The 14,485-nt window shown below is 49.0% G+C and overlaps 1 protein-coding gene across 5 annotated transcripts in view; it reads left to right on the top strand.

The window, feature by feature from the left end:
• VPS13D (vacuolar protein sorting 13 homolog D) overlaps window positions 1-14,485 on the top strand; it is a 258,372-nt gene that overhangs the window by 201,431 nt on the left and 42,456 nt on the right. For all 5 annotated transcript variants that reach the window (XM_047083004.1, XM_047083003.1, XM_047083002.1 and 2 more), the window contains 2 exons: window positions 6,988-7,120; window positions 10,349-10,544. In XM_047083004.1, the coding sequence (XP_046938960.1) occupies window positions 6,988-7,120; window positions 10,349-10,544 (329 nt within the window). The remainder of the gene's footprint in view (window positions 1-6,987; window positions 7,121-10,348; window positions 10,545-14,485) is intronic.

The raw sequence follows: 14,485 nt of genomic DNA, 5'->3' as shown, positions 1-14,485 counted from the left end.
TTTAAAGATTCATCCTGCCCACATGATTCTTTACACCTGGTATAGGAAAACCAGGGAAAATTGAAAGTGAGGAAGCCGTGGCACGTGTCTGTTGTTGAACATCAGTCTTCCTGATTCCCCTGTGTATTCTGCTTACTGCTGTGGTTTTAAAGCCTTATAGCCAACTCTGCCAATACTTTTTGAAGAAAAGGCACAATCCTTTCAGGAGAGTGCCTCAAACCACTCTGAGCTTCTAGATTAATCTGAGACAACATCCGAGTTCAAAACCGGGTCAGAGTTGCAGAATAGCAAGGGAGACTTGCCAATTCAGCAGGCGTGTGTCTTGGGCTAGTTAAGAACCAGGACAATCCTGAGGTCTGACTTTGTTGCTTATGTTGAGACCTTGTGTGCCGAGATAATTCTGGGTGGCTTTGGATAACTTTGTTTCTTAACTGCGAAGGAGTGTCTGCTGCCTGATAAGTGTTTATCCATGAAATAGCAACATGGTGTATGTAGGTCCCAGGGTCAGAGGGTTTGTACATCACCAGAGACAAAAAAAAAAAAAAAAAGCAAGGTCATTGGCTTGGGCCTGTTACTGCTGTATAATGTGAGTCCTAGCTTTAAAAAAGTGTCTTTGTTATTCTTATGCAGGGTCTCTGTGCTGGATTCTTCCTCCTTCCTCTCCTTGCCTTAAGGGCTATACGTAATCCTAACCAAGTAGAACTGAAAACAGACAAACCTGTCCCACTTCTAGTGGAGAGGAGAGAGATCCGGGGTCCAAAATTGCCTCTTTCTTGCCAAACCTCAACTTGTTCCATGTCCTTCTTTTTTCCTTTGTTTCTTTATTAATGCCCTTCCCCAGTCCCGGCCTGACCCTCCACCGTCTGGCCGTTTGGTTGGCCTCGTGCCAGCGATTGATCCCCGTTGCTGGCTGGATCCCGTTCCCCGTTAACTCTTGCCTCTTTGCCACAAGGGTCGCAAGAGGGGTTTTCGATGTCAAGGCAACGCCCACACGGAGAATGGGTTCTAAGTGTGGATATGGTAACGGTGAGAGAGTGAAGTGGTGACGCCTCCGTGTGGAGGACTTGAGGGGTTGGCAGCACATTTTCTACTGGTGTCCCAGCAGAGCCGGAAAGGACTCTCGAACTTAAGCCTCCGCGCCACTTGTAAGAAACCTGTAAAAATCGGGGCACCTGGGGGGGGCTCAGTCAATGGAGCGTCTGACCCTTGGTTTCAAATCAGGTCATGATCTCACTTGCGGGAGTTTGAGCCCCGCGTCGGGCTCCGCGCTGACGGCGAGAAGCCTGCTTGGCGTTCTCTCTCTCCCCCTCTCTCTGCCTCTCCCCTCACCCATACTGTCTCTGTCTGTCTCTCTCAAAAATGAATAAAAAAAAAAAATTAAGAAAAAGAAACTCGTAAAAATTGGGGGCCCACTGCCCTGTGCCAGACGCGGTGCCAGGCATTCTGCGCTAGAGCTCCCCTGAGAGTCTCGTGTTTTGCAGCTAGGTAAACTGAGGCTCGAGAGTTGAGCCACGGCCGCCAGGACACACGTGCACATCGGCCGTGCTCTCAGGCACCGGGCGTACAGCTGCGTTTGCGAGTTGACGTGCCCCCGCTTAGCGGAGCTGACGGCGCCGCCTGGAATCGCAGCCACTGGTGGCCGAGCCGTGCAGTCGAACACCTTTCTGGGTGGGAGGACGCGAGACCCCCTCAGACGGCCACGCCCCGGCCCTGCTCTCCCTTTGCCACTATTTGTGGCCACCATTTGCCCTGGTGACGGGAAAGGTACTGTCACCAGCAATTACTTGGTGGAACAAGGACGTTAAAGAGGAAATTTCCATTAGGTAAATAACTGTGAAAGAAGAACACCAGAGAAGCGGGGGGTGGAGGGGGGGGAATTCAAGCCCAGGCTCCTGTTACACTGGCCAAATATCTCTGGCATCCCATGCTTGCTGAATATCATAAAAGGGTCAGGAAAACTGATCGGAGCAAACAGAGGGACACAGCGTGAATTTTTCTCTTGCATTATTCCAGCATCTACTTGAATTTCAGTTTTGTAAAACCAACTGTCCCGAGCCTGGCCCCAAACCCCGGGCTAATTTGTAGCGGCTCCATTTCTATGGACAATGGGATTCTTTCTGGAAGGTGGGGTATTGACACTGGGTACGTCAGCCATGCAGTAGAACTGGCATCTTGAAGCGCCTCTGAGATTTTCTTACCCCCCGGTTGAAGATAGGGCTTTCCAGAAATTAAGGACTTCCGACTGTGGCCAGAATTCACAAGCGTGGTGTATGCTAAAGCTTCCTTCGGTGAAAGAAAGGACAAAAATCCGTGTTGTTTTCGCAAGTGTAAAAGCAGGTTTTCTTTTTTTTTTTTCTTTTTTTTTTTTTAATTTTTTTTTCCAACGTTTATTTATTTTTGGGACAGAGAGAGACAGAGCATGAATGGGGGAGGGGCAGAGAGAGAGGGAGACACAGAATCGGAAACAGGCTCCAGGCTCTGAGCCATCAGCCCAGAGCCTGACGCGGGGCTCGAACTCCCGGACCGCAAGATCGTGACCTGGCTGAAGTCGGACGCCTAACCGACTGCGCCACCCAGGCGCCCCAAGAGCAGGTTTTCTGAAGGACGTTGTGTTCCTTGGAAACTTTCTAGTCTTCTGTGGACTTGAAATCGCTACAAAATGGGCTATATTGACCTACGTCTCCCCCAAAGCTCCTTCTGGTGTCCAGGTATCGTTTTTACCAAGGAGAGTTACAAATTGTCTACATATTTCCCTCTGAGTGCTAGTCCTTCCCCAGCGTGCGAGCCTGGCCCATGCTGTCTGTCCCGGGCTTTTCTGCCCCTGGGCACATAGCTTCCGCTTCTCCGGGGATGCACCTGCCAAGTCCTGCGTATACACACCATCTCGCTTAACCCTCAACAGCCCCACGGGACCTGATTATTTCCATTTTGCAGGTGAAGAAATGGAAGTTCAGATAACGCAGTACTGTTTTCATTGGATGCCTTGTATGTATCAGGTTCTGTGCTCAGTGCTTCACACATATTGTCTAATCCTTCCGGCATTCCCCGTGGGTGGATATTCTCATTCCCATTTTGAAGATGAGGACACAGGCTCCCAGAGGTGAAGTTACTTGTCCATGATCTCACGGCTGTTCAGTGCCACAGAATCCAAAGTCAGGTGTGAAGTTTTTTCCGAGGTCCTCGGAGGCAGGAGGCAGAAGCCATCTCTGATTGAGGACTCTCAAGTGCTAGCCTAGCGCACAGCATGTGTTCTGTACATGTTTGATTGCTTGGTGGGTCAGTGCATCGCTGCTTTGTGCTTGCTCATATCCTTACGGTTTTCAGCCTTTGCCCTGCTGCCTCTGAGATCAGTTTTCCCCTTATCTGAATCTCTGCTTCCGAGCTTCACCCCCCATTTTGACATCCATGAGCATGCCCAAGAGCATCTGCTCTGAAGACATTTCAAAGTGAGTTTGAGTCTCGTGGCATTTGGCTTTTCTTTTTAAAATACACAGACAGAACTGGGGGTGGGGCGGTAACGGATGTCCTGCCCAGTCACCGCCACACGGCACACCGTGGCTGTCATGGGCACCCTGGCTGTGTTTTGACGATCGTGTTCTAACTCAAGGACACGGGTGAAATAACACTTCCCAGCCTCAGAGAAGACCAGTGCCGGAGGGCACCGTACAGAGTGCTTACTGGAATCCCCGCCCTCTCCAGCCCGTGTTCCTACCCTGTCTTTGAGGGAGAAATAAGATACGGGGTATGATTTATTTTCCCACTGAGGTGGGGAATGAGAGAGGTGGAATTGAGTATGACTCAGTGCTCCCACAGTGAGAGAAGGCCACAAGCTTTTGGTGCCCTGGATTCATACTCAGAAGCCCGGTGGACTGGCCCGAGGCCCAGCCTCTTTGACCACGGCACCCGTCAACTCACTGGTTTCAGATTAGTTCTTATAAAGAGTCTCTCCCCGTAAAATCTGATTAACCTCTAATCAGTACGGGTTTGGCTAGATCATGGATTTCCACATCTTCCCATTTCCTGAGTTGTCAGTCACCGTTACAGGGATGAAGACTTTGGTAGTAGTTTCCTGCTAATAACATCTTTGTGTCCCTTACGTGGACCCACAAGTGACAAAAGACAAGTCCAGTTGGCTTGCGTGAATAATTTGTTTACCCACAGAGAAGTGGGAATTCAGACAGAAGTCCTAGGGTAAGTAAGTTGAGTAGGTGTGGGCACCTTTCCACAGCTACGAAGCACACAGAAGAATCCAGCATTTAGAGGAAAGAGTGATCTCTCAGGTCATCTTACCCCATCCCTGCTGTGGTCGATGTGGTATTTTTATACTGAGAACACCCGGGTCCAATCAGTGCTGGGGGAGTGAAGGGGCAGTAGCAGAATCACTTGGCAGTTAAGTTTTTGGCACGAGCTCACTCCCAAACCTCGAGTATTGAACTCGTGTTGTGGGTGGGGGCAGGGGTGGTGGTGGGCAGTTTGCCCAGAGGATTCTATCATATTTTCTTAGGGGGGGCGGAAAGTATTATAGGATTTTTCATTTCTTCCTAGTCAGCTGCCAGAAATCCGTAGTCAGGACCTTATCTGTTCCAAGGACAGACCTCTTTTCAAGGAAAACGAGAGTCTGAGGAAGTGGGAGAGACCCGGACAAAACCCCGGAAGGAGCGTGGGTGCCGCTGGGCACTCTTCAGGCAGAACACGCGCCTCTGGAAACATCGCGCTTCTGAGAAGGGCTCTTTCACTGGCCGCTGCCTCACCTCTTCTGTGGCATCAGGGAAAAGTGTTTTTGTCCAGACCCTGAGTGGAGAACACCAGCACACCGGCAGCCTACATGGTTCCAGAATGTAGCAGGGACTCCCTTTTTTTTTTACCCTTAAAACAAGGGTCACATTTTCCTCTTCTCCCTCGATTTGCAAGTGTTTCGGTTTGTGTTGCAGACCCTCATTGCTGTCCGTCTCACATATGGGGTTGTTACCTTCCCAGCGAGACTGTCATCCTTGAGAATAGGTCCAAGGCTGTATTTGTGTCCCCAGCAGTACATAAATCTGGGCCAGGCCCACAGTAAGTGCTTAATAAAGATGTCCTAACTTGGATCGTAGATCACACACTGTCAGAGCTGGAAAGGATTTTGGAAACCACCAAATCCAGCACTCTAATTTTAAAGATGGTACCACTCCAGAAACTCATTTTGGAGGCTGGTGTTTATCTGCTGGAAAGGGGGGGGGAGTGTTTTTGTTTATGTTAAAGCCTAGTGCAAATGACCATAATTCTAAACCTTTGAAAGGCTTTCTTCATGGTGCAGGATGTTCCCGCTGGGACTAGTAGCTGACTAATAATAACAGTAAGAATGCTGACTGGATGCCATACCCTGAGCCCCGGTCACTAATTCTTCCAGCCACATAGAGGCGTTGGTACCATCGTCACTCTGCAGATGCCACCGGGGAGGCTCGGCAGGAGGGCACCTTGCTCAGGCTCCTGTAGCTACGGGAGTGGTTGAGGCAGGACTCGAATCCGGTCTGGTCAGATGCCCAAACTCATGGCTCACAGTGGCTCTCAGATGGGATCCCTGACTAAAGCCCCATTTATTGATTCACAGTGCTGGCTTTGCAACATCCCGTGGCGTCTCCATCCTAAAGGCAGCTGGAAAATTAATTTTCATTAACTTTAGCTCTCCAGTTAGACACAGAGAGACAGGGGAGGCAAGGCCTGAAGCAAATAATGATAGGGGCTGCATCTCCAGAAAGGTCAGTAATCACTGCCCTGGATTGTAAAAGCGTTTAGGCTGAGTGAAAGGAATGTGTGTTCCCCTCTCTTGCTCCAGAAACCATTGCTTTACCTCGAGTTGCTGGTTCTTCCCCTAGTCTCTCTTCTGGGCCCAGAACTCCCCCTTTCCTGTCCCTTGTGTCACAAAGCCTCGGGCCTGGTGGCTTCCAGGACATACCTGTGTAAAAAATGTCCCTCACCAGACCAGTATGAAACAGGCCCCGAAGGCCGGGCTGCCCAGTGTACTCGGCCTTCAAGGCAGGCTGTTCGCCTTGAATCTTTGCGCTGAGCTCTATGTCTAAATAGCATTCCTGTGAGTTTTCTGAAAGGTTAGTCCTGGGTCACTGGCACTTAACCCACTTGTTTTGGTAGATCCTTCCCGAGAAGGTTAATTATATATTTGATATCCTTTCCTCTTTATGCCTGAATGATGAGGATAAGTACCCTGTGGTTTATTAACTGTCACTTTAAACCTTTTCAGATTGTCTTGTGACAAAACAGAGTTTTATGTCCTTTTTATCCAGCTTTGACGGATGAGACGGCTTCTCTGGTAAAAGAATGCCAGGATAAATAAGATCTTTCCCTGATTTGTGGGGGAGGATTTTGCACTGGAAGTCATGAGTTCAAGTCCGCCATTTCGTACGAAAGGTGACCTGGCCTGTTAGCCTTTCCATATACTTCATTTTCCCTTGTGGACAAATGGGGCTGGGCACCTCGGCACTCGGTACTTGCCGAAGAAGTGAAAGAGAAGACATCGCTTTAGGGCAGTTGATGTCTCTAAAAGGTTTGGCACCAAACCCTAAAGCAACAAGGTGCCGTGTTTCCTATTTTCCCACTGATTTCTCTGCGCAGAGAGCCTCTGTCCTTAACATTATAGAATCCCAATACTTCCCTCTCCCCTACGGGGTCATTTTGGTATACGTTTAATTTTTTTCAGTAAATTTGCAGTAGGACCGTGGGAGGTGGATGCCATTAGGGGTGGTTAGTAGACGTTCTGCGAACCTCGTGTCCACCCGTGTCCGCATCCTCCAATCTTGTGCGTCCAGTGCCTTGAGAACCAGTCTCCTGGGACACACAGTATATGTGACTCAGCAGTTAATCTCTCTCTCCACTGGTATTTACTGAATCCCAGCTAGGAGCAAGAGAAGGTATTTATGTAAAATCATTAAAATAGCAAAAACAGCGCTGAGGCTTTAAAACCCTTTTCCTTCCGTGTTTGATCCGTTCCAGTTTGCGGGGACGCTGTCGGACGGCTTAGGGAAGACGATGGACAATCGGCATCAGTCGGAGCGGGAGTACATCAGATACCACGCGGCCACGAGCGGGGAGCACCTCGTAGCCGGCATCCACGGCCTGGCTCACGGTAAGTCACGGCTGCCGGGAGAACGGCTCTCCTGCCACAGTTCCTCGGGGCCCTTTTCACCCATCTGATGGCAAGCGGACATCCAGGCCGGGGAGCTTGGTGTCCCTGAGAGCCTTCCAGGCTGTCCTATTGTACCCTCCTCGCAACTGAAATGTTACAGCCTGTGGCAAGCCTTCATTTATTTTCAACACGTTGCACACATTGCGATCCCTTCCTGTTCTTTGGCTTCTGTTCCCAAAATGTGATACGGTATCATCATTTGAACCCCTTTCTAGAATGCGGAATTGCCGCTTCGATACCCGCCTTCTGCTTACTGAGCATTCCTTCCGTGGCAAGTGAAATGTGAAACCGGCCGCCGGGTTTGTGGCCCAGATGTTTTTGAGTCTTGTGTAAATGCACACTCACCTGGATTGTAAATGCAGGCATCCAAGAGATGTAGGTGATGGCATGGATGTATTAAGCCTCTGAATTTGTATGAATTCTGCCCTTTACTGCTCTACCTCCGAGTCATTTGCCCTTTGTTGTGTTTTTTCTCCACAACTTCTGAGTGTGACATCCAAGGCCCTTGGAAATGTAAACCCAGCCAACTTGGCCAACCACTGCCCCCCAGCCATGCTGTGTTTCGGCCACCCGAAGCCCAGTGTTGTTCCCCAGACATGCCTTGCTCACTCAGTTCGTTCTGCTCCCTTCCCCTGCCTCACTTCCTTGTCAGGCAGAGTCCAACTCAACCTAGAAGTCTCCACTCAAGTGACGTTTGCTCCACTGTCCCCAGTCAGAATTAATGACGATCAGGGCACACGTGGCAGTCTAGGTCATGTCTCTAGCCAGCTGTGTGTGTGTCTTGCTTTCCTGATAGATGGGGAAGGTCAGGAGAGCAGAAAGACCATCGTGTATTCACCTTTATACTTCAGACCCTCACACGATACCTGGCATATAGTTCATGCTTATAGTCAGGATGGCTAGGAAACTGCGCTGTTGGTACCAGATTCTTAGAAATAATCTGAAGCTATCAGAAGTCATATCAAGACTGATCAAGTTCAGATTATCTGCATTTGGAAGAAGGAGGAACGTGGAGAAGAAAAAGAAAAAATAATTCTTTTCAGGCTTGGGACACAGTGTTTAGGACAGGGTTTTTGTTTATCGGTTTTCCTCACTTGTGAGGTTTGGCTCAAAATGCCTTTACTTTTCTTAAGCCTGCCCAACTGGAGAGGGAGCTGCCCCAAAGGAGACATTCAAGCCAGGAGTAAAATTTAGCTGAAATTAATGTGTTCACGGACTCAAAAAGTTGGTTGCTGGGCAGCCGTGTGGGGTGAAAGGTTTACTCATTCTTCCTAGTAAATATAATGATAGTGCATGGGAGTCGGAGGAACTGTGTTCTTAATGAATGTAAAATGCTTTACTGTGCATAATTGCCTTTACCTGTCTAGCATCCTTGGGATGTGGAGAGAAAATATAGCTGCCCTCACTTTTCATTTTTTTTTTTAATATATTTTTTTTTTCCAACGTTTATTTTTGGGACAGAGAGAGACAGAGCATGAACGGGGGAGGGACAGAGAGAGAGGGAGACACAGAATCGGAAACAGGCTCCAGGCTCCGAGCCATCAGCCCAGAGCCTGACGCGGGGCTCGAACTCACGGACTGCGAGATCGTGACCTGGCTGAAGTCGGACGCTTAACCGACTGCGCCACCCAGACGCCCCAATGCCCTCACTTTTCAGATGGACACGACAGTGTGCTGAAGAAAATGGATGATGGGTTCAAGGTTGGTTGTAAAATCCCCTCCAACCAAGGACCATTCATACAGTATGTGCAGCATCTCCAGGAACAGGTAGCCTCATCCAAGGAGTTTCCGTGAAGCTCTGGATTGTATGCGAGTGACATCCTTTTTCCTTCAGGATGAAACCATTGTTTTTTGTTTTCGTTTTGTTTTTTCATTAATTTATTTATTTGGAGAGAGCAGGGAAAGGGCAGAGAGAGAGGGAGAGAGAGAGAATCCCAAGCAGGCTCTGCGCTGTCAGTGCAGAACCCGATGTGGGGCTTGATCCCTTGAACCGCAAGATCAAGACCTGAGTCGAAATCAAGAGTCAGACACTTAACTGACCGAGCCACCCAAGTGCCCCCAGGATGAATTCTTAAATGATAACAAGAACCAGAATCCATTCAGTCTCCTTGTTTTAAAAACTGGGAGTCTTGCTCAGTTTTCTCTGCAGACCCTGCTTGTGCCAGGTTCAGTAATGTCTGTGTCTCTGTGAATGTGGTTCCAAAGGTTGGGAGAGGACCGTAGCCTCACTGGAGCAAGCGGACCCAGAATCCAAAAGAAACGCTATGGATTGTTAGTGCTGTTAGTGCGTTCTCACCCAGGGGATTTCCTTTACCGATTTGTCTCACTAGAGCTAAAGAGTCTAGAGAGCTTCCTCATGCCCCCACCGTCAAAGGGTAAACATCCTGTGAGTGTCCCTGGCACACATCCTGGAAGTGCTCCCTGGACAGGGCCCCCCTTCTTCCCTGTAGCCCCTGTGTCGTCTCCAGCCTCTGCCAACCTCTGGCCACTTTTGAGGCTCTTTAAGGTCATTGCTGTCAACTTTCAAAATGTTTGGAATGTCTCTTTGACCTAGGTTGGTCTTTGGAACAGACTCCATTGAGAGTCCTGGCTGGTTTTGGCAGCTTTGGGTTGGGCGGGGGGGGAAGGGGGGGTGCCTTTCATCAAGGCCTCATGATTTACTCATTACCTAAACCCAATTTCAGCAAAGCATGCAGTCCTTTTTACCCGTTTCAAACTTCTGGTGGTGTTGGCCAGTCACATAGTGTTCTTGGAAGACTGAGGAGCTGTATTTAGTTCTCTCTGCCTTATATTTCATGGGGTCCCAACTTTCCCCAAAGCCTGTTGGTTTAGTCCTACTGTCCGTGTCGTCTCCTGATGGCCCGTATGCTTCCCAAACTCTGAAACTGGAAAGTAGCCACTGTTAACCTCTGAGGTTTTCTGTGATTTTTTAAACTGGAACACACTTTACTTGAGACTAACGTGTGATATATACTCTCAGACTCTCAACTTGGTGGGCAAGCCTACTGGGTTTCCCAGCTAGAGTTGGCCTGCCTGTAGCCTATTAAGAAGTCGACCGAATGTCCCTAAGTTACCTTGCCGGGTGCATGGAATTGATGAGGTTCGGCTTTAAATGCTTTTGCTTTGTCCTTGGCCAGGTTACAACAGCCCTTGTTTCTTTTGCTCTAGGTATCATTGGTGGATTGACCAGTGTGATAACCTCAACAGTGGAAGGAGTGAAAACAGAAGGGGGTGTCAGCGGTTTCATATCTGGCCTTGGGAAAGGACTCGTGGGCACTGTAACTAAGCCAGTGGCAGGCGCCCTGGATTTTGCATCAGAAACAGCCCAGGCGGTGAGAGACACAGCCACTCTCAGTGGCCCCAGGTCAGTGGTCACGGAGGAAGTCGCTTTTGCAATTTCCATCCCAGATATGCTGCCTCTCCTGATCCATGCTGATGTGTTTAATCATATACTTTCCACCTTAATGATGTGATTTTTTTCAAACTTGAATCCGTGTATCTAAAATTTCTGACCTGCCTAATGTAAATATGTGAAAATAAGGTGCAAACAGCGGGCATGAATCGCTTCTCGGCCTTTTGGCTAAGATCAAGTGCAAAAATCGGGCATGAATTTTTTGAGAACTACGTCTGTATCTATCCACCTATATCTGCGTCTGTCATTTACGTGTATATAAAATATTGGTTTCTTCGTTAGAGGGGTCAGAAATGGAATTGCACCCTTACAGATCTCCCGTTCACCAAACGAACTAGATCCCCATATGCCCACTAAGAGAACTGTGGGGCTGCAGGCTGCATCTGGCTCCTGGGCTCCTGGCATGGTTTTAGGGTCCCTGTCGTGCAGTTCCCCATGTGGCTCTGCCCTTTCTCCGTTCTCCCTCCACTCGGACGTGCCAGCCAGCCCCCAGCCTCACAGAGGAATTCCGCGGGCAGGCTGGCAGCTTGGCTGTGGGATGCAATCTTGCCTTGATGCCAGCCAAGGTGGGAAACCGGGGGCAGCCCGTATGGCTCCACATCCCGCAGAAGCCAACTGCTTTAGCACAGCTCCTCGTGTCAGTCGCCTATTTGAGCCTTCCTTTTTCAGAGTGACTAATTGGGGATCTTATCAACAAAGGGTATAATGAATGTTACAGTTCCCAGCCAAGCTGGCCGCCACTTAAGCCCAGAAGGATTTTGCTGCTCCCCGGTTAATAGATATTCCCCAAGTGAATTAGCGTGCCCTTTTAGAACGCCTCGGGCCTGGGCCTTATCCGCACCCTGCCGCTCCCTCGAATAGGATTTGAAGTGAAATCGTCCCCAATTAAAGTGAGTCCATTTGTCTGTCACCAGAAAACCTTCCTGATGACACATTACTGCAGGGGAAATGCTGAAGATTGTGGACTGGGCCCATGTAATGCGTTCTGCCAGAATGTCTTCCATCTGGAAGCAGCTGCTTTTTACAAAAGGATCTGTAGCGTTTACTTTAGTTAAGTTACATTCTATTCTCAGATACAGAGCTAGAGCAATCCTGGAGTATATTTTGAAGCATTTATGAAGGTGGGGGGAGGGGCAGTAGGGAGGCTTCAAAAGTATTTCCAGTTTTTCTGCGTCTGCTGGAAACCCCAGAAGTCTACCCCCAGTATTTCATCAGGACAGTAAGACCTGATGACCACATGAGTAAAAGCAGGCAGCCCCTACGAATTCCAAAGGAACCATCCTTATTCATAAAATCCCCAGGTGGTCAAGGGATTGAGTGTTTGTTTCACAAGGGGTCTGAGGTACGTGTGTTTAATTTTTTAAATTTCGTTCTGTGCTGGGAACTTCAATGGTGTTGACCAGAAAGAAATGACTCGAATTTTCTACGGTGTGGAAGTCTTGGTAGACCACAGCAGGGTCTACTTCGTGTCACCGATGTATCCCGTCAGTCATTCGTTTCTAGTCAGTAAATACCAATGGAACATTTTCTAAGAACTCAGCGTTGGGAACGTGGCAGAGCGCAAGGCTGGCCCTGCCTTCAGAGGGCTTACAGTCCAGTGGGGAAGCAAACTTAAAACAAAAATCATACAGTCATCCTAGTAATCACAATTTGTGAAAATTCTGACAAATGGCACAGGAGATGTCCAGGGTGCTGTGAGACTGTGTCATTGGAGAAGGCGCAGGGGAGAAGGAGGTCGGCTAACCTGTGGTCCATGGGGTCAGGAAAGGCTCCTCTAGGGTAGTGCTGTTTAGAAGTCCAATGCGCTGTGCGTTGTGCCCCGGGACCGACCCCCTGGGAAGTGCTGGTCGGGATGAAGCCTGAAGTGGATGTGAGGGTTGGCCAGGTCAAGGGAAGAGAGAATCACATTCCAGGTAAAAGGGGTACAGGAAACTATATGACTTGCCTAAACACAAACAGTAGCCGGGCATTCTAATCGCAGTTTGGCCGCAAATTTCCCGGAACACCTGTCTTCGTAGCCCTTCGCTCCCAGAACAAAAGCTATGGTGGGAAGCGAGGAGCGCCTGGGGACATGGGAGCTTCAGTGAGGGGGAAAGAAGCTTCTGCATCTCCTCTCCGTTCTCAGAGGAGCCACGAGCAGGAGAACCACGGCCGAAGTCAGCAGAGGTGCGCAGGGCACGTGCTGGACCATCTAATGGGAGCCTCGGAGAGCTTTGGCCCTTTACCCTTTATTGCACTAAAAAGGCATTACAGCTTCTGCTGAGACACTTGGACCAGTTTCCCTCCATCCATTTGTCTAGGTCCCAGAGTAGGTTATTAATGAGGATCTGTGTGTTAGAGAGAAAAGAACACTTCGCCTGGAGAGCTGTAGGTCTGGGTCCCCACCCCCTGGTTAGCTTCGGGCCCTTGGTCAAGTCTCCTCACCTCCCTAAGCCTCAGTTTTTTCATCTATAAATTGGGGATAAATATACCTGTCTCTTTATTCTCTCTCTCAGAGGTCTGAAGCCCAACCAGAATTATTTTAATGTGGCTGCCATAAGGAGCTATAAACTGCTGGACGACCCTATGTTTGAAAGTCACATTAAAAGAACACAGATTCTTGCAGGTGGAGAAATGTTCCGGTGCCTTGAGGGTTTGTTCTGATGACACCGGGATCTCTCAGGAACATACTAATTCTACCACGGGATAAATCACCCCTGTTTCTTGGAAGTGAGTTATAACCATCTCCAACCATCCCAGTCGACTGAACAGGATCCAGGGGTGTTACTCAGGGTTTTTCCCCACTGTTTAGACAACAGGGACTAACAAATGATTTGAAGGGATTAGAAGTGAGATTCTGACCGAGGGCTGACCTGAGCCCAGGGACCGAGCCAGGAATAGAACCCAGGAGTCCAAGAGTTCTGCCTCTGAGTCTGCTCTTGGAACGAGCCTTTCTGCTTCCTTTGTACTATTGCGTCCAAGTGAGGGCTTAGATCTTAGCATCTATGTTTTCAATGACTCAAATTTTAAGCAGATGATAGCAAAGTAAGCCATAAGACTGCAAAAGAATACTCCTGCCAGTAATCCATCTGAAAAGTGGCCTTACAGGAAATATTGGCTCCTTTTCGTGTTTATTTGAACATGATTTTATTTATAGGGAACCTCCCCCCCCCCCACACCCCGCCTTGAGTTCTCTCAGATTAAAATACTTCCAAGTTCTTCTCCTTGGTGGAGTGTGCAGGCATTCCACAAGGACAGTCACCTAACTTTCCCCCCCAAGTTTCCATGCAATCTAATTGTTCTTGGGAAGGCAGGTGGGGGCGGGGGGAGAAGAGGGCGGAGGACCGCGCAGAGCCCTTGGCCTCCACATGAATGTTGTAGACCAATATCCCCTGCTGCATTTGTTAACTGGACAAGTATGTGTGGTTTGGAACCGAAATAAGAAGGCTTTTCCAAGGCAACGTTCTGCTGGCTCAGGTTGCGTCTTCTCGTCTACGTGTTGGGCCACATTTGTCTGTTCCCAAGTCAAGTTTATGAAAGTGGCACAGATGCAGCCACACTCGCCGTGCCACGGGAGCCATATAGAGAAGCCCAGCCCCCTTCACACATGGCCACGCATGCCCTCTTCCTGCATGTGTGGTGGTAACTGATGGGAGCCCTTGAAAAGATACTTGGGTACAAAGCCACAGAGACCCGGGAGCAGCCATTTCACAAGAGAAAGTACAAATAACGCTGAAAAGAGAGGAGTGTTGGACTCTGGGCTATGTATTTGCTTGGTTGTTTCTCTAAATACCCTCCGTTGTAGGCTTTGGGTTACAGGACATTTTAGGAATGTAGCAGATGAAGATTTATGAAGCCGGGTCCTGAGGTTTCCTCCAGAATATTTCTTCACCTTTTTAGTCAGGACCCCAAAT

Source organism: Lynx rufus, unplaced genomic scaffold, assembly GCF_022079265.1.
Source record: "Lynx rufus isolate CCGP_SWC_20201006 ecotype Redwood Valley unplaced genomic scaffold, mLynRuf1.p SCAF_2, whole genome shotgun sequence".
In the NCBI taxonomy this organism is placed as follows: domain Eukaryota; kingdom Metazoa; phylum Chordata; class Mammalia; order Carnivora; family Felidae; genus Lynx; species Lynx rufus.
Note: the sequence above shows the minus strand (reverse complement) of the source record. Positions and strands in the feature narration are given on the sequence as shown.